The following is a 20,300-nucleotide window of genomic DNA, read 5'->3' as shown; positions in this document are numbered from 1 at the left end:
AGAAAACACAATAGATTTTCCATTGTTTAAATGAAGGGACTTCTATTCCAAGAAAGAATCTGTGTGTTAAAATATAGAACAGAAGTTGCAACATATGAGCTAAAATAATTCTGTCAGTCACAGAACTTTCAATTTTAGCTAACCCTTGAAGGTATAGCCCTCCTTCAACTGCACAGAGCCCCTTAGCAACATATGGCTGGAGACCCATCCACTCATGCATCATTAACTAAGTCGATTATAAGATGAGAAAATGTATTTATAGACTCTCTCTCTTGCCTGCTCTAATCAGAAAAATAAAGCCAAAGTGTAAATCCCAGGGGCATTGCAATACAACCTCAGTCATCATCATAAACCAGTTAATGACAGACCAGTTTAATCCCATCCGACATGGCCTTGTTTTACTATGGTCCTCATGTTACAGGCTGCAAGGCTACATGCACTACTTTTCAAATGGATTCCTCCTTTTATTGTACCAATTGCAAACCAGGATAGGATCACTGAAATAAATGGAAATCCAATAGTACAGAAATACAATTTATTGCAAAGCAGACTCCAGAGACCTCATTTTACTCTCCTTGTCTCAATGTAACACATCGCCTGGAAGAGAGCCATGTACAAATATGAACATGTTGCACTGCTGTTTTCTTCTTCTCTCTTTCCTTCATGGAGCTGCAGGGTGAGACTGAAATAAGTAGATAAGCCTACACACTTATGAACGTACATTTATCTTCCCGGATCTTACTACAGGAAATTCTAAACCAAGGAAATATCCACCAACAATACCGTTGCTTACAGTCTTTTTTATTTTAGCTTAGTAATGCCTTTGGGAAACAGATCTACATGTTTCTGGACTTCACAGTTTGTCTCTGTCAGAGACCAAATTTCCCACAGCAAAATCTTTGGCTAACCCTTAAAACCCAGTTTCCTAATTCACCGTTTCTCTTCATTTGCATGCAGCTACTTTTTGCTTGTGTAACTTCTCCTCTAACTGGATTGTCTTTCTACTGTGAATATATCTTGTTACAAAACTGATGTTTTTGCTATATTCTGTACATGTTCTGTTTAAAGACTGGCAATATTTCAAGCCACAATTTAATTATTCTATGTACTTTATGCATTGATAATTCTGTACATTCAAATCTTCATGGCATGATGTATTTGAGTGATATATGGGTCGACATATATTTTTATCTAACCAATCTGATATTATTTATTGCATCTACTCCCCACAATATCATTATGCATAAAAGGTCTCCACATTACTATAACTGGATTTAGGGGAAAAGGGTTGCTTCTTTTGCAATCTTTTCTCAGTGTTCCAAAACCAGATTCTTTCATCCCTAAGTAATACAGGTGTAATTCTATAAAACCATATGGAAATACCATCTATTTACATAAGTACTGAGTATTATCTAGCAAATAAAAGGGATGAATAATTAGGGGTTAACTATTTATGTCCGCAGCGTAAGAATAGGTAGGAAAAAAGGCACAAAGTACTTGAAGACTGACTCCCTCAAAGGTTTTGTCCATATGGAGTCATACTGAGAAAGTAAATACAGTTTCTAGGACACACTGGTTTTTTTTTAGTTTGTTTTGTGAATGAAATGTAGACATTTCACGTGCGCATTAGCAACAGTTTCAATATCAGTAGTTAATCCCCAAAATCCACAAAAATTAAGAAACCTATGTCAAAACACTGCTAAAGTGAGAGTGACTGGGATATAAAAGTTAGTTACACAATTACAGCCATTTTAAAGCTCCCGTTCCTGTTCCCATAAAAATTGTTTTGTTTTATTTTACATGGGCTGCCTGTTGACATTCCTGTGCTTCTGCTAAGAATATTACAATTAAAGAATAAGAATAACCCAAAGGTACACACAGCTACAGTACTTACACGTTTCAATCAGTGTTACTTTAAAAATATAATATGGGTTTTAATCAGCATTTAGTTGTTGGCTCTGCTACAGATGGTCCCCCCAGTGCAAGGTGAACTATGACGTGGGATTTCCATGCACGGGACACGATATTGAATTTTTAGTACATCTGTACTCATTCTGTAATTTTTCCTACCATTAAGACTCCTCATCACTCTCAGTAACCTGTGTAACAGATACAGGCTCCAGACCCTTGAAAAGCTCAGAGGAGTAGCCTGTCTGTACTTAGTCATTAGTTACTGCCTTCACTTAACATAACAAAGAAGCTCAGGAAAATAGTGCCTACCAAATTAAGGATTAGCCAGCAAATTGCTGGTTCCCTTATTAAAAGAAGCAAAACACTTCAGGAAAACCAATTTATCTATACTTTTAGTAGGTGGTACCTCTAGAACAACATTCAGGTAGTACCTTTAGGACATCAATCAGCTCTGATGAGCCAAAATGGGCTTGTATCATACAGACACAGATACAGAATCATCATGCTAATGCCTCCTTTTAATATTTGCTTTGAGACATTTTGCCAGAATTTAAAACATCATTTCTTGACAACTTGGACTGATCCCAGCTTTGGAACGCTTGTGCCCTTTGCGCCCTCCTCAGAAGATGCAGCTTGCAGCAGCAGTGCTTTGTGCAGCCATGATCTGTGTATTTTCAAGCATGAGATTGAGAGGAAAGTTGTATTGACACCACAAAATGATGAGTTTCCAGCTGAGTTGTCTCCCTGGACTGTTCACTGTGTCTTTACCAAGGATGAGGTAACAGATGGCAGTGACACCACTGGAGGCTGCACCACAGCAGTGCTGTCACACATTCTGTTATGCAAAGGAAGTGTGAGGGAACTTGAGGCAGTTTGTCCTCATAACTACATCAAAGTGTGCAGAGCAGTTTTATTGAGCATTACCCCTGCTGCACAGAAGCACTCTTTCACTCCCATTGGACTGAGAATAAACTTGGATTTCCTGCTCTGCAGGACTAACCTAGTGCCCTGCTGTAGGCAGATCTGCACAGCAGGGAAAGCTGTACAGACTTCACTGCAAACACTCAGGTAATAAACATTAAAAGCCCTGCAAAAATAAAACAAGCAATTTAAGACTTAAATTATATTTTTCTTACAAGTTTAAGGCTATCATTGTCTGATTTCCAAATATATACCCAATTCCAAATTTTATAAGCAACCAACAGTTTATGTCAAGCCTCTTATGCTCCACTCCAAAATCTAATAACTGTTTGAAAGTGTAGACAAATGTCCTTAGGTGGTAAGTTTATAAGGGATCACAAAGCAATCTTTGGACAACTACCATAATAGACCTGCCTAGAGAAAATTCTTGAAGCATCAAAGATGTCATTAAGTAGGCTGGATGTTCTTTGTGCAACAGCAAAGGTTACTAGAACTCTATATCCTCAGCAATTTTGTCTGACAGCCTGGTGCCCAGTCAGGGAGCTGATGTTCATCTCTCCCTGCAGGGCTTCACAATCACGTCTTTGATTTTATTACCATTCCAGTCTGTATATTTGTTCCTGGTATACTGATTTCCAGAAAACTTCTGTTTATTATTTTTATTTCTGAGTGGAAAGATCTTTTTGCCCCTGGCAACCAGCCACTGCTGGCTTTGCTGGGGCTGTTCAGCTCAGTTTTCATCTATAACGTGTACACTGATACACTGGGTTTTATAACTCCAGGTTAAGGTTTGCCAAAGAAAACATGAAGAGTGTGCTGCTTCATCCTCTAAATAGAAATACTTTAAAATACAATAGCAATTAAAATTCTGTTTTCAAGTAATGCTGTCTGGGCTACACCATAAAAACCACCAGATGGCATTAGATGAAGGGCTTTTAAAAGAACTGGGTGAAATTTGTATTTAAAATATTTAAGTATCCACAGACAGAGTAGTAATTGCAGACATCATCAACGCAAAAGGAATTGAGTGTTTTGAAGCCAAGCTTCATCCCACTAATACGACGTACGAACCCTTTCCTATGGGAACACAACCGATGGACACTCTCAGCCAAGAGGGCAGAGAGAAGCAATATGATTCCTTGACATTTAGACTGCCATTTCAATCTAATTTTTCTATTATTGGCTCTACCTTTGCCTCTAGTAGGACATGCGTACACTTCCAGTGCCGAACGGCAGCCAGCCTTGCACAGCACCACTGGCAGCAAGCCGCTTCACTGTCCAGTGTTGTCGTAGGCGTAATAGGGAAACAGATGCAGCAGGGAGGACTTTCTGTGCTCTAAACTTTTATTTCTCATGTAAGTAAAGCTGCAGTAGACTCCATGCAAAGCCGATCAAGGTACAGCTTCTCGCCCAGAGCAGTCTGGTGCGCCAGAGGCAGCTGCCCCCACGCAGACTTCCTGCCTGTGTATGCTGAAACACAGCTGCAGCCTGAGGGCGAAGGGAAAGGAAAAAAACCAAGGTAAGAGAAAAAGGGGCAGGGCCGCTGTGGCAACGGCCCCCGTCCCACGACGGACGCACTGACACCAGAGGCCCGCCCAGGCCCCGGCCCGGCCCCGGCCCGGCCCCGGCCCGGCCCCGGCCCGGCCCCGCCCAGGCCCCGCCCAGGCCCCGCCCCCTGCGTCCGCCCTCCCCAGGAAGGACTTCTCCCTCCGCTTCCCATTGGCTCTGCCGCTCTCCGCATGACCCAACACCGCTCGTTTCATTGGCTACAGCTCGGGGTAAAGAGGCGGGGCGGGCAGAAGGTATGGCGGCGGGTGGGGTATTTCCGGTTTTGTGCGGGCGCGCGCGCCAGCGCCCGGAACGGTCGTGGCGGCCGCGCGAGGTGTGGAGTTGTCCGCGCGCGCTCCCGCCACCGAAAGGGGCGGAGCGGGCCTGCCTGCCTCAGACAGCGGCGGAAGGAGCGCTGGTGTCCGAGGCCCAGTGAACGCGGCAGCATGAGCGGCGAGGATGGAAACGAGGAATTCTACCGGCAGCTGCAGCTCCAGCAGCAGTACGAGGCCAAGCCAGCCGAGGGCGAAGGCGAGGGCGAGTCCGACCCCTTTACCTACGTGGACCCGGCGGACGGGGCTGCCTACGAGTGGGACTTGGAGAAGAAGGCCTGGTTCCCCAAGGTAGGTACGGGGGAGCCCCGAGGAAGGGGGAGAAGAAGGAGCGGTTGATGCCGGATCTCGTCGCTACGCAGGCGTCTGCATTCACCCACATCGTGTCTGCTGCGAGTCTCAGCAGCACCAAAACATACCTTTTTTAAAAGCAAAACCACGGAGTCGTTTCCGTCTTTGACCGGCTGCGCTGTCGTGAGGAGCTGCGTGTTGGCTATTTGCCTGGGCGGAGAATCTGTAGAATTGTTCGGGCCTGAGATGAAGTCACGGTTATATTTGTGCATGTTGATCAGAGGTGCCTGGGATGTGCTTAGGTCTCTGTAGCTCACCACTGTAGTCTCACCACAGTAGCTGTGGTGATCTCTTTGTGGGCAGTGTAGAAATTAATTAGTATGTTATGAAGTCTAGATAGAAACAGAGTAGTACTATGTCTCTTTTATTGTTATCTGAGAATTATGTCAAGTAAGAGATGTGTTTTTCCATCTCTTCCAGCTTTAGAAGTACATTTGAAAAATAAGTGTATTTGTCTTAGTGGCATTCCACAGCATGGAAATACATTACAGTTTTTAGTTTTTTAAAATTTTGTTAAATGTTTTAACTATGAAATATGGTCTTGCTGTAATAACATGGCTCCTCAACGGGCAAGTGGACATAGATTTAATATGTTGAGCCAATCTACTGATTTGCGAGTGAAATAGTAGTTTCCTTATATAGCAATGAATGAGAGCAATTACTTAATTTAATATTAAGACGTTTTATGGCATCTACTTGATGGATGTAATGTGCCAATTCTAGTTTGTGACTGTGAATTCATTGCAGTCTAGAGAATCTGAGTGAGAGTAAAACCTGTAGTGCCAAGTTTGAATAAACCTAGGAAGGTGTCTGTGGAGCAGATGGCTTATGGAGGGGTAAAAATGTGAAAAATCCAGACTCAGAAAGTGGAGCAATGGAGAAATGAGTATTTCTGGCTTCCTGTGGGATGCTATATCCAGGAACGACAGTAATTTGTAAGAGGGTTCTTCTTGTTTTGCTCCCATTTCTTCCCCTTCTTCTTGCCTCTTTTGGAATGTGTCTCTTCTCAGTAGCATTTGTGCTTCCTAAGTGCTTTTTTTTGTCTGTTCCGTCTTGGAGAGGAGATAGCATTAAGGGTTGGATAGGTTGAATAGGAGCAGAAAAGTTCATTAGTGAATATGATGTATAATAGAAGTTGGTGACCTATCCATGACCCACAGTGCTGCACAAAGATTCTTTACCCAGCTGGATGCCATGGAGTTTTTCTGATGATTACTAACAGAATTTTTTATCTAGATAAACTGAGGAGACTGTTGTAACCAGAAGCTGTACTTCTTTCTCCTTGGGCAGTAATGAAATTTTTAATCTGTTTCTTCACAAAAGATACTCTGACTGGTCTAAGTAATTTTTATCCATAGACTGGGATTGCACTGCCGCTCTGCTTTGGGAACACAGTGTCTGCTGAACTTCCACTAAGGCAAATTTCAAAGCAGTGCAAAAAGTGAATGATATTATCTGCCAGCATTCCCTAGAAAAATTTGGAGACAGTAAATTATTTAATAGAAGCAATTGCAACCTTGTTTATTATTTAATTATTTTAATTTCAATGGTACTGTATAGATGAATGCCAACTTTTTTAGTGTTTCACAGACATAGCACAAAATAACATGTGAAATTCATCTTCTGCTTGCATCACTTGCTGTGAAAATACAGACGTTGGCTGTCATCTGCAAGCACAGGGTATCTGTTCTTCGTTTGGTTATTCTATTCCTTTCCATTTCAGTGGCACCAGCAGTTAATTACATGCTCACATGTTCTGTAGTATTGTGTTTCTTTTTCTATAAGCTTAATCACCCTAAACAGTGTGACTGTGTGCGTGTGTAGGTAGGACTGATCTCTGTGATGTGCTCCACCAGAACTGGATTGAAGTTCCTAGTAAGTGGTTCTGTGACTACTTGTTTCTAGTGCTGTCAGGTATGACAGGAGTTCCAATGAAAGCCTTTATATGTGTATAAACTGCTTGTAAAAAGACATTTTAAGGTGAAGTAGTGGTAATGGCCATATGGTAGGATGGTAGTGTTTTATGCAAAAAACATCTTTGTTATGGAGTGACAAAATTTTATAGTCTGTGGTAGATAATTTGCTAAAAGTAAATGGAGGTTTACACTGAGTACAGTTCCCCCAGAAGCTGAAAAATAATGCTTTTGCAGGTTTAATCACTAATTTACTAATAGGTTCTCTGATGAAAGTTAATAATGCTGTTCACCAGCAAGTACAGAGACTTCTTAATTCTCTGGATCTCATCAACTGTGGCACTAAGGATTCGCTAAGATAGCTAATGTCAAAGATAATGTACCTGATTAGAGCAGTGTCTTCCTTTTTTCACTAAATGTGGATGTACTTTCTCTTGATGCTGTGTTACATCATACCTGTAAGAGCAGCCATTTACGTTCTTCATTGAGGTGTGCGGCAAATCTTGCTTAGCCTAAGAGTTATTTTGTGTTCACCTTTAAAGTTATGGGACTCCGTGGCATCTTGCATTATTCCTGACAAGCCTGTTACTGTCAATTTTGCATTTCTGATTTGTCATAATGAAATTTTACAGCTCAAACATCAAGCTTCAAATTACTGTGGAAGATAAGAGATTACATTTTCATCACTGACACTTGAAATTGCTCTCTTATAATAGCTTAGTGGCGCATAGTTTTGTTTCCTTTTGAATACAAATGAAGCAAGTGCAGCAAAGGTCAGAGTCAGATAAGATTTTTCAAAGGTTAAGGCTCAGTTTTGAGAAAAAATATTTCAGAGTGTGCAACTTTAGAAATTACTTCATAATGTGGAGATGCTAACAAAAGCAGCTATGATGTATCTCTTTGCCTGAGATTGCGAGTGGCTGGAAATACTGTGTATAATTTGCGGTTTTTTTCTTTTGTTTTGGTCCCTAAAGCATAGGCATTGGCGAGTCTTATATTTTATCCAAATATAGTCGCTCTATCTATTTGTAGGATATAATGTAAAGCCTATTGCCTTGGAAGCAACGTGTTAACATCTCTAGTTAAGTGTAATATTTACTGCCTGTCAACACAAATACATGACATCTCTGGAAATTATTCCATGTAAAGGTAGATGCCTGCAAATGTCAGTCATTCATCATCATATGTGGATAAATTGTTGGCTTACTATCAGTATCACTTTAACACTTCACCACGGCCAGGAGCACTTGATTTCTGTCCTTCAGGCAGATCCAACTCACATGGAAAGCAGAAAGCTTTGTTTGAAAAATGGCAGAACCTGTGAAGTGTTTGTGTAAAAACTACATATGCATATGCATGGAATTTGTGTTTTCGTCTAGTTCAGGTAATGCCTGAACTGATTGTTCTTGTTGTGTGTATGGCTTTGCAAAGATCGTTTTAAAATATTGTTATTTTCTATGTTGCCAGATCAGAAAATGACCGTCACCTAACTAACTTTAAAATACAAACCTGTATTGAACCTTCTTTGAAATTTTATATTAATTTTCCTAATTTCTTTTCAGATAACAGAAGATTTCCTGGCAACCTATCATGCCAACTATGGTTTCCATGCAGATGAGACAGATACTTCATCTGCTTCTGGTACAGCCACTGAAAGTAAGCAACCAGTAAGTTCTAAGAAATCAGGAACACAACCATCAGCCAATGAGACAAGACAAAAACAAACAGATCCAAAACAAAAATTGGAAAAAAGGAAGCTAGAGCCAGGTAAGTGACCAAGCACTTCCCTCTGCGTAGGCTGTGACCTGTATTGTACTGATGAAAAACTGGCAGTTAATTGTTGTGATCTGGTACAGCAAAGATAAGGTTGTGCTGGTAATTTGCAGAATGGTTCTAAAATTGTGAGGTGCTTCATAAGTATTCTCTGGAATCTGTATATAAAAAGAAAAAAAAGGAAGACATGTTCAGAACTTCTTTGTGAGCAAGCAAAAATTCTCATAAATCTGTTGGAATATAAATGTTTATGCTCCTGTGTTTAATGCATTAGCATGACTGAATTAGATTCTTGTATTTAGGGTGGTTTCACGTTGAAGAAGATAGGAACACAAATGTTTATGTGACAGGTAAGAGTGCTTATTTATATACTTTGAGCTAAAGATGGTAAAAGAGTCATAAATGTCTCTAATATTATCTATTCAATCTGTCACTGCAAGCTGCTTAATGTTATATTTATGACTGAGTAATGTCTTTGTGACCTTTAAATTGCAGATATGGGAAAGAAGTAGAATGGACAGATTCCATGCTTTTATCTGTTAAATGGGGTATTCTCTGAGCTGTGTCAGCCAAGTGACTAATTTATTCTTCTGTAGGAAAAACAGTTTCTGCAGGCTTTTAAGGGATAAGATAATGACAAGTTTATGATGAGACAGCGGATCAACTACATGCATCACTTAATCTATAGTTTTTATTTGCTCTAATAAATAATTATAAGGTAAGAAGGAGTAAACAGTAAAAAATGTTGGGAAGAGAATGAGAAAGTAACATGAAAGCTCAAATGAAATTATCTGTGCACTTACTTATTACAGTGTTTTTCTAGTTCTTTTGGATGGCGGGGTGCTTTCTTTAGATGCATATACTTAGGTACACTTGGTGGTTGTGAGCAGTCACAGGAGTGCACATACTTGCATCTTCACAATCATTTTCAAAAAGATTCAAAAATCTTAATGCAAGCCAAACTAGCATGGGACATCCACATAATTTTCTCATCTGTTCTGGTTTTTTCTTATCCTCAATTCAGAGTTCAGTTCTTAAAATCTTAATACATTATCAGCTACTCTTTTTATTCAGTTTGTGAGTGAAGAAAACAGTTGTCTGTTTATAGGTTGTGTTCTTATGTGGTTTTTTTTGTCTCTGATACCTAGAAGTGCAGTGGGACTTGAAGCTTGGGTAGGAGAGTTACATTTGCAGAGGTCTTGTGTCCGCTGCCGTGTGGATGATGTCTGACAAGAAATCTCTAGGTGTGCGTGTTAGGGAGCACAGAGATTTTTCTGTGCATTACACCTTTTATAAAGTACAAGGATTTGCAGAATACTAGTATGAAGTAATGCTTAGAAGGTAAGGCCGAAGGGCAGTGGTTTCTTGTAGTGTATGTAAATAATTGTCCTTTTTGATATCTTTAGTTTAAATAAATGCTACAGGAAGATTTGTTCTAATGAGGCTTTTTTAAAAATAGACCATCCTTAAGCCTTCTGTTTGAATTTATTTTGCAGGTTTACCTCCAGACATTACGAAAGATGAATTTGTACAAGTCATGTCAAAATGTGGTATCATCATGCGAGATCCTCAGACAGAAGAACACAAGATCAAACTGTACAAAGATAAGGAAGGAAATCTTAAAGGAGATGGCCTCTGTTGTTATCTGAAGGTCAGGGTGCACTGAAATGAAGTTGTCCATCACGCTGAAGGCACATATGGCCATTATATCAGAATCACATTCAGAAGACTCTTGATAATCTAAAGCACAGTTTAGAATATAGGTGTCTGGTTTAAAGATTTACACAGAAATGCCCATTAAGCTCATTTGTTTCCTCTTACCCAACCTCATCCTTGGCCTGGAAATGGCCATAGTACCTGCTGAACATGTCTCTACATGCTCCTGTCTTGGGTGCCAGAGATGATGGACTGAAATGGGAGGATTTTCACCTTTTACTTTGAAAATATGCCACTGTGTAACCAAAAATAGAGAAATAATGAGCCAGGAAGAAACATACTGTAGTCCTGTATTTACAACTTTTAATTGAGAACTGGCTTGGTTCAGAACTGTGCTTTCATTCTTTATTAAGCCTTCAAAGTTTAGGCTGCAGTACTATTTCCTTATGTGCTGCACTTGTGAATAATTTGGAAAACTGGTGATTGCAAGTGCAGCTGGCTTTAGTTCTGCAAGAAGTACAAGGCAGTACTAAATCAAATGGCTTGTAGTCTGTACTGTTTTTGCAATTGTAGTAGTTAGGACCGTGGAGTGCACAAGCATAAATGCTGTCTTCACTCTTAAGGACTTTTAGGAAAACATTAAAAATTACTTAAGAGTCTCAACATCTGCTGTTCTTGGAAAAGTGATACAAGTTTTATAGGAAATCAATTCCCTGAAGCCTTTTTATTCTTGCTTTTAAGTTCATCAGCTTGCTTAGATATTGCAGATTCATGTCTATGACGTATTTGAATGAAATATGCAGCTGTTTTTTGAAGTATTAATCAGTTATAACAGGAGTGAAGAAATACTGGGTTTTGATCAAGAAAACAGTGCCAGCTGTGTGTCAGAAGACAGCATAATGGTTTTCAGTGACAGGGACTTGATTCTTAGCACAGTATACTTAATGACAACTTTTTGGAATACAGTTTGATTTTGCCATGTGCTTTAACGTTTGTACTGTGCTTTCTCTTCAAATAGAGAGAATCAGTTCAACTTGCTTTGAGGCTTCTGGATGAAGCAGAAATCCGAGGCTATAAATTGCATGTGGAAGTTGCAAAGTTCCAACTGAAGGGGGAGTATGATGCAAGCAAAAAGAAGAAGAAATGTAAAGACTACAAGAAGAAGTTGTCACAGCAGCAGAAGTTTGTATTTTTTATTTCAGTAAAATATTGCTAGACTTCTAAGTGCTATTAGTAAAGCGATGCTTTCGTTCAAATACAGTGCTAAGTTTTGCAAAGGTTAAAGTCTTGTCTGACAATGAAATAGCTTAACTATTGCACGTTTGAAGGGGGCTAACTCCTAAATTAAGTGTTTATAAGATGAACTTCTTGGCGATTCACGCATTAAATTAATACACAGGGAGCAATGATGCCTTCAGATGTAGAAGAAAATACTGCAACTCTGAGGAAGTAAGAGTCTCTTCCTCTTCAGTGGATGAGAGTGGCAAGTCCTGCCACAATATCTGGGCTTACTGTTGGAAGGTTATAACACTCTGGCTGCTCACATATATTTAGTGCCATACTGTAGTAGTTGCAAAGGGCAAGAAATGCCTGCTGTTAGGAGGAAATACTAAATTATCTCTGTAAGTTTCCCTAGATGTCTCTCTCTGTTACAAAATATACTGGGTTTTGAGTTGTACCTTGATTCATTTTGTCTCTTAAAAATTGTTCTTCTGCCTTTTGGAACCAAGAAGATGCAGATTAAAGAAGAAAATAGTTTGAATATGTTTGGTATTTCAATGAAACCGACAGTCACTAAGCATTGTAAATAGTAATGCAGAAATAGTTAAGGGGAGCAAGGCTGCTTGATATCTCATCAGTTAAAGCCAGAAATATATCTGCCCCAAAAATACACTGATGATTCTTGCTGTAAGAAGTCTCCAGTGTGTAGGCAGGTGTATGAAAATTATGAATTTGCATTTGACAGCAATTTGTGTGAATAAAAGGACTGTGTTCCTTTTGAGTTGAATTTACTGGTATAACTACTCATTGGGAATCCAAGTTTCCTTCAGCTAAAGTAGCAGGTACAAGAAGAAACTTAAGATTTCCCCACCCCAGTGTATGATCTTGAGATTTAAAAGTGTAAGTAAATGTGTGGGGGTTTTTGTAATAGGATATGAAGTAGGCATTTCTACAAGAAGTAAGATTTGCTGTGAGAAGGCAAAGTCCTAGAACAGATGTGCTGGGTTATGTGACTAGTTTGTGTTAGTGGATCTATACTGGGGAACAAAATGCATCTTCTGGTAATACCAGTGTAAGAGTTGATGTGTTCTTACATGTTCTTTTAAATAAAAGCAGTTAGATTTTACCTAGGGGAATAGTGGATCTCCTTTTTTCCAGAATAAGTTAGGAAAAAATGGTAAAATACCGACATTTTAATTGCACTTGAAAACAGCTGGTTCCTTTATCTGAGTTGATATTAGGAAGGAATTAATACTTCATAAATATTTTCTCAGTGTTTTAAAAAATACTTTCAAAAATTATTTGTATTTCTTCTGTGAGCCTTTAAGTACCTTACAACCTCAAATGCTTTGTAGCACTAGTAAACCTGGGTAATTACTGTATTTTTTAGAAGAATAACTTAACTCTTCGTCAAAATATATGTTAATATAGCACAAGAAATGCAGAATTAATGAATTTTTTTTTTCAACAAATACTTGTAGAAGCTGAAGAGAGCCGCAACAATATCTTCTTACTGTTGCTTCATTTCATTAGACAGCTGGATTGGAGGCCGGAGAAGAAAGATGGGGCAACTCGAATGCGGCATGAACGCATCGTTATTATCAGGAATATGTTTCACCCCAAGGACTTTGAGGTAGGAAGATGCAGTTTGCTTCTGTAAATTGTGCTGTTAGAAGTTAACATGTCTCAACTTTCTGCCATACAAATTGTAGCAAAATTCTAAGTGGATGAAAACAAAATTAAGCAAAGTTAAATTGCTGTTTGGGAAGGATGTTCTCCTGTGCCAAACATCTGCTTTAAATTCATTCATCTCTCTCCAAAAGCAAGGAGAAAATGTTGATAAGAATGTATTTTTCAAGTCGGGGTTTTTCACTGTCTGAAAAACCTGTATATCTGACAATACTCTTTTCTGGGATGGAAAGAGGAGTAAACAACAGTAATAGTTAGAATGGAGAAATGAGCACAGAATAGCTTTATTTACAAGTAGTATTTATTAAATGCAAATGAGAGCTGTCTGCCAACTCCTAAGTAGCTTTGAAAATGTAGCATAATAGCACTTAATTTATGGACTTTTAACAGATCAACACGTGTACCACTGTGATGGATCTAAAATAGAGCTGAGGGAAGTGAATGCTTGTGTTTAATTAAAGCTGTGTAATTGCTTTGTAGGAGGACCCTCTAGTGCTAAATGAGATAAGAGAAGATCTGCGGACGGAGTGTGAAAAGTTTGGTCAAGTAAAGAAGGTTCTCATATTTGATGTAGGTGTTTTTATATGTTGCATTGGCAGAATTGATGTAATGTGCAAAGATGCAAAATGTTTAGGCTGCTGTAAATATGAGTGGAGCATTCATTTGGGTGTGTTTACTTCATGGAAACTTGACTTAATCTTTTAGTACTTTAAAACTTTTAGAACTTAATGTCTAAGCACCTGTATATTTCAGCCTTTGTAAAGGCAGCTAGCTCTTCCTAGGAGCTTGGATATATGTTACAAGTTTGAAAGTGTATGGACACATTATTTGTAGCTAAGCTAGCTGAAATAACTTTTGTTTTGTGTTCAAAAATTACGTTGTTCTACTGGCACACACAACACATGGTAACTTGAAAACTGAACTTTTCAAACATGATTATGTGTGATCAGAATGGAGCTATATTCTGATGGATTTTATAAGACAATATAAAGGGTATTGGAATGAATGCATTAGTTAGAATATTATTAAATGCAAGTTGCCTGTCCTTACAGAGGCACCCTGATGGTGTTGCTTCTGTGTCATTTAAAGAAGCAACAGAAGCTGATTTGTGCAAGCTGACTCTAAATGGAAGGTGGTTTGGTGGCCGTCAGCTCAGTGCTGAAACATGGGACGGTGTAACGGATTATCAGGTAGCTTTTTGTGGTTCCATTTTATCCAATATGTCTTCCAAACAGTAAACCTCCTTGAATTCTAGGAGTCCTTGGCATTCCTGTCCCCATACCCTTCCCCTGCCTGCGTTATCTTGCTTTTCTGCAAAAGCTGTAGAATGTCTCCAAAAATCATTCTCAATTATTCAACTTAGCAAAAAATTAGAGGACCTGTTTGAGTACTGGAAATGTCATCTTAGAGGATTAGCCACTGGATATACAGATCATTAGTTCACAGTCAGCATGGAGATATTTCTGTAATATAAATATTTGTTTATTTTCATCTGTGTAAATACTCATTTTAACAAGTGTGACTCTAATGATGTGTATAAACACTTCTTTAACAGGTGGAGGAGACTGCAAGAGAAAGGGAAGAAAGGCTCAAGGTGTGGGAGTCATTTTTAGGGGATCCTGATGCAAAGGAGCAGCAAACTACATCTGATTCGCATTCTGCATCAAGTAGTGTTACACTGCCTGAAGAGAAACAGCCTCCAGAGGTTAATGACACACCTAAGGAGGATGCAAATGATGAAACTCATAAAAGGGAGAATAATGGTGGGGGTATTAATGAAGATGGAGCTCCATCCACAGACAGCAGCCTTGCAGGCAGTGATGGAGAGGCTGATACATAACATCTTTAATACTTTATGAAAGCATGATTTTTAGGGTGATGTTTGAGTGTATCCCTTTCTTCAGGGTGACTTCAGGCAATATTCCTATGAATATAGGTGTACTAGAATGTCATCAACTGTATGCTTTGAAGTTTTCATTTAATGGGGTTCTAAAATTTTGTATTAATTGGCTGTTCAGGTGAAGTAACTCAAGTTTTCAAGAGCACAGTAAAACTCATCAGACTTCTTTTGTTCTAACTATGCTTGTCAGTGTTTCATGATGTGAGTGTGAAATATGTTCCAGCCTTTAAGTTTATGTAACTATATGTAACTTATGTAATACAAAGCTTTCACAAGATTTGTGGATTGCACTGTTAATTTTTCTGTTAAGTTCCCTTGGAACTCAGTATTTCAATAACTTGTGTCCTGGTATGTTGGATAATTTTATGGAACATGTGCCATGATCCAGATAGAGTGAATGCATTGGATGTGTTGCTATGTATTAGGCGGCAGACGAGTAGTCTCGTGTCATAAGCTTAAAGAAAGTGGCAGACAGTGTTGCCACAGCAACCCTAAGGCAAATTGAGTGAAGAGAGGTTATTAAATCAGAGCATTCAACAAATGAAGTTTTCCTTCCCCTGTTCAGATCTTCTGCTGATGTTAGAGGCTGGAATTATCTCAAGGAGACTAGAAGTGCATGAACACACACATTCTGGGACATAATAACATTGTTTTTACACTCTTCATGGTCTGTATGTAGTAGGTATCAAAATAGGCTTTTGATTTTTTGGTGGCTTTATTAGTTCTTTTATATTAGTGTAAGGGTTTTTTGTAAACTACATTAGCATGTTGAATGTGAGTTCTCCTCAACATTTTCATTTAGCTCTGTTTGCTCTTCACATCTTTCATAAAATTTAAATGCTTTGGCAGCTCAAACTGCAGTTTATTGTGCAACAGTTAGAATACTTTAAAATATGCTTTCAAATAATGCTCTTATATGGAAAAACCAAGTGGTACTCCACTTCAAAATATTTCCAAAAGCAAGGACTTAGAAAATCTTCTAACTTAAGATATTTTAGTAAGTGGCAGACTTTCAAAAATAACGGGGGGGGGGGAACTGTTTTGGGCATAGTCATTCTTTATTTAGAATTCCACTGTTTTGATAAGTACGGATAGAAGAACATGATTTAGGCACTAAACAATTCAAAATTCATAGCATGCTGTTTATAGGGATGATCACCAGTACATATTTGCAAGGAGGATTTTTAAATTCATATTGGATTGCAAGAAACTATAGATGCTGTGTTTCCATCATGAGGTAATCAGAATACTCTGAAAATGTTATTTTCAAGCCTTGTGCTCATAGATTGCATACAGATTTTTTTCCTGAATTCTAGATGGTTGTCTAAGTTTATTTTGTTGGGGTTTTTTTAATATATAGTCAGTATGTGTGGGTGGCTATGCCAACAAGAACATCTAAGTTAACACTGCCATTGTGGTTATAAGTTACTTCTTGTGTGACAAAAATAGCTGTCATAATTGAATTTAGGGGTTAAAAGTCCGGGGGCTCATCATATGCTGATATGACAAATTTCCCATTTTGAATTCATTATAAAGAAGAGATGTAGCTCTTGCCAGCTAAAAGAAGTCAGTTTTCTCATCTTTCCAAGTGTGTGGATTGTGTGTTTGAGTAAAGCAGGTGTTTGAAGAATTCAGGGAATCTGGAACACTGCCTGGTTAGTAGCTGCACATAGTGGTGTATTCAGACACATTCCTGGGTTGTGTTGGTTCTGCCTTAGTTATTTTTATTGGTAAGAAGCACCACAGACCTTTGAGAGCTGGAAGTGTTTGCATATGAGGAGTGTAGTTTAGTGTGGTGAGTATTGCTTTCAGTGCTCCTTTTCTCTTCCGGCTTCTGGACTCCAGGCTTTAGATCTCTTTCTCTTGTGTTTTGTTTGCTTTTTTTTTTTAAGGGAGCCCAGTTGTGTAACACTACATGGTTAAATCACTTGTTTTACAGTGGAATTACAGCTGATACAAGGAAACTTGTGGAAATATGTGTAATTGTAAAGTTCTATGAAGTCTTATCATGGTATCAGATATGGAGAACAAGGATAATTTTAGTATTTGAAATAAGATGTTGAAAAATAAGGAAGTGCTGTATGTTCCTCTCTCCAATTGATGTGCAAATTTGACTGGCTTGGTGCAGAAGTTCAATGTGCTCTTAGTCCTTTCATCTTCTCCTTTAGACCTCACACTAAAGTAGAGCACCAACAAAGACTGAGACCAAATGCTTTACTGGCTTTCCTATTAACTAGGATTCTTAGGTAATAAAAGCTCTTTTTCCATGCAAATATGTTGTTCTCAAGTGTGGAATTATACTCAAACTTGTGTTTTCCTTTTGTCTACCTCCATTTTCCCCAGTAAAATGTAAAAATATATTTTTATAAACTATTCATGAAGTTATTGAGGCATTTAGTAGTCCAGGGAGAGGTTAATGCAGCTGTGACTCTTTTCAGCAGATTTTCATTAAAACCAAATTCTTTAGATATTTTCCTTTTTGAAATTATTTATGAAGATATTTTGAATTTATGAAATTTGTATAAATCAGTCTGAACAAAAGAATTTTCACAGAAGTTAAAATTGCTATTTTGAGCTATGATTATGAAGTTCTTAGAGTATAGAGTAGTAATGTTTAATCAGAAATTTTAACAAATCTGAACAAGTGGAGTTCCTTTTTAAACTTACATATTTTTCTTAATAATCAGCATCATACATAAATTTGTAAGAAATTAAAACCCTAAAGGAATTCTCACTTTATTTTTTCTTTAATTAAAAGTGTTTTCTTTTTACTTTCCTTGCTTATTAGAAGTGAAACAACCATTTTGCTCAGTTTCTCAGGTTATTTTTTTAGGTCCCATTCCAGTGTATACTGCATGTTCCTCCATCCCTGTGCTTTTGGTGAGAGGTTCATTTTAAGAGAATCTGTCTCCTTTTCTCTGTATATGATAGAAACAATAACTAGCAGCAGACTGAAACAATTTGTAGATAATTATTTTTGCTCAGTTTTGAACTAGAGGAATAGATGTTTCTACCAGTTTTCAGTGTAATAATATGGATGTAAAGCCACTTAAATACAATATGACAGAGTATTAATTAATCCTTCACCATCATTTTGCAGAATCACTTTCTGAGCCATCCAAAATAATTGCTGAGCTTCAGGATAAATTGGTAGTTTGCTTTAAAATCAAATGCTGTTCAGTGGTTTGCAGGAAGGAGTTTTTATGGAGTTACAGGTATTCACCAGACATGACGTGGCTGGAGGAGCATGGCCAATGTAGACACCTGGAGCCAAAAGGCCTCAAAATAAAAAGCTTTTTAGAAGGTTATCTCTTTTTTTGCAAGTTCTCAAGTGTTTGTATACTGGTGTAAATAGAGAATTAGTTTCATATTGCATCAAAATGTTTATCTGTTTCTCCTGCTGGCTTTTAAAATTTTTTTAATTGAATTTCAGTCCCTTGTACAGCTTAGGTTTTGTATAAGGATTGCAATTCATTTAAAATCTTTAATATGTTAAATGCAGTGCATTTTAGCTAAAACACATCCTACACATTATTCAGTTAAGGTTAACCTATTAACAGTTAAAAATAATTATCTTCATTCACTTAAGAAAATTGAAGGTGTTGGATACTTCATAGAAACTCAAACTTGTCTTTCATCAATATTCATACCTGGAATTCTTGAAACAAAACCAAACCAAATTTGAAAAAAACCCCATGTATTCCTACGGATTTTAACTGGATTTTAAAATTCTTATTTTTATTTCTGCATTTGAGAAAACATACTGCAGTATGGTAAATGAATTCTGTGAGTTGTGTATTTGTGTTGATTTGATTTGTGTGTATTGTAGTGCTCATTATAGTTTGACATCTTACTGTCAGAATACTCTGAAAGTTCTGTAAAATATTTATAGAATTATGAAATCTTTTGCAGCAAGCTGGTTTTTTGCTCATTCTGTAATATGAAAAGTATATTGTTAGATTAAACTTTTCAGTAACTAAACTCAGAATTTTTTCTGACAGGTGATTTTCTTTCAATAAATTAATCATTTTCATTTATCCTTTTAAAAAGCAACATTACAAAGCAAAGTGCTATTTGAATGTCTAGACTTGTGACAGCATCTGAGAATACCCTTCGTTTGATTTGTTTCTTAAAGGGGTTGTGTTTTATACTACCTTTTTAATAAACAAACTCATGAATAGAACAAGTCTCTGCTGATTAGTTTCAAGGTAACATATTTGTCTTTTTTTCCTCAGTAAAAGATACCATAGCATTTGGTGTACAGGAGCTTCAGTTTATAAGCCACATATATTAATGTACCAGAGCTTCCAGCTGGACCCACTAGACAAGTTGCTGGAACTTTAAGTGGGAATATGGTATTTGTTCCCTATTTATGGATTTGGTCTCAGCCTTCTTCCTGGCTTGGGATGTTAATGGACCTGCATGGAGAGAAAAGGAGCAGGAGGGATCACTGCAGACGCTGCAGTTAAAATTGAGATTGTGAAGAAGTTTTTAATAAGGACAAGTAGAATTTAAATTTTTATTCTCAAAGGTTTTTAATTTTTTTTCTTCAGTGTTTTGACACTTTGAATGCTTCAAAAGCACTGGAAATCAGTCATTCCATTCCTGTACTGAAGAATAGGGATGAAAATCCCATTTTACCTGGTAGCTCTTTCTAGGAGCTTTAAACTGATGCCATCTTAACCTGAGGAGAGCTTTAACTGTCAGCACGAGAGGAAGATCTCAAATAAGGTCTTGAAAAGCTTTAGCGGAAGGAAATCTCTGCCATACAAGACAGTGTAGAAAAGGGAGTCAGAGAAAGAGCAGTGGAGATGTTGAAGACTCTTGCCCTGCTGGTGGACTGGAATCCAGTCTGTCTCACAATGAAAACGTGTTTGCGCAAACAGTGTGTCAATAAAGACTAAGCACTGTCATGGGAACTCTCCCAGCCTGGTAGTTAAGTTGTTCTGGGAAGGGCACAGGGTGGATTCATACGTATTTAGGCAGAGGGAATTGGATTGTGTTCTCCAGCTTTCTGGGTGAGTAAACAAACTCCTAAGTTACTCTGTAAAAGACATAATGTCACCAGTTTGGTGACTAGTTCCT

General features: G+C 38.0%; 1 protein-coding gene across 2 annotated transcripts; it reads left to right on the top strand.

The window, feature by feature from the left end:
• The first annotated feature begins 4,692 nt into the window (after nucleotides 1–4,692).
• On the top strand, nucleotides 4,693–19,196 carry HTATSF1 (HIV-1 Tat specific factor 1). Of its 2 annotated transcripts, XM_054289528.1 has the most exons (9): nucleotides 4,693–5,003; nucleotides 8,539–8,743; nucleotides 9,052–9,099; nucleotides 10,246–10,400; nucleotides 11,424–11,587; nucleotides 13,160–13,259; nucleotides 13,796–13,885; nucleotides 14,368–14,505; nucleotides 14,871–19,196. In XM_054289528.1, the coding sequence occupies exons 1-9, from the start codon at nucleotides 4,827–4,829 to the stop codon at nucleotides 15,153–15,155; spliced, it is 1,362 nt and encodes a 453-aa protein (XP_054145503.1). In that variant the 5' UTR covers nucleotides 4,693–4,826; the 3' UTR covers nucleotides 15,156–19,196. The 2 variants fall into 2 exon arrangements, with proteins under 2 accessions (XP_054145503.1, XP_054145501.1); XM_054289526.1 differs by lacking the exon at nucleotides 9,052–9,099 and having other exon boundaries at nucleotides 4,741–5,003.
• Nucleotides 19,197–20,300: the final 1,104 nt, after the last annotated feature.

The sequence above is a fragment of the Melozone crissalis genome, unplaced genomic scaffold (assembly GCF_028551555.1).
Source record: "Melozone crissalis strain CALT ecotype California unplaced genomic scaffold, PUWL_Pcris_2 ptg000068l_1, whole genome shotgun sequence".
Lineage (NCBI taxonomy): Eukaryota > Metazoa > Chordata > Aves > Passeriformes > Passerellidae > Melozone > Melozone crissalis.
The sequence above is the reverse complement of the archived record's forward strand: the minus strand, read 5'-3'. Positions and strand labels throughout refer to the sequence as shown.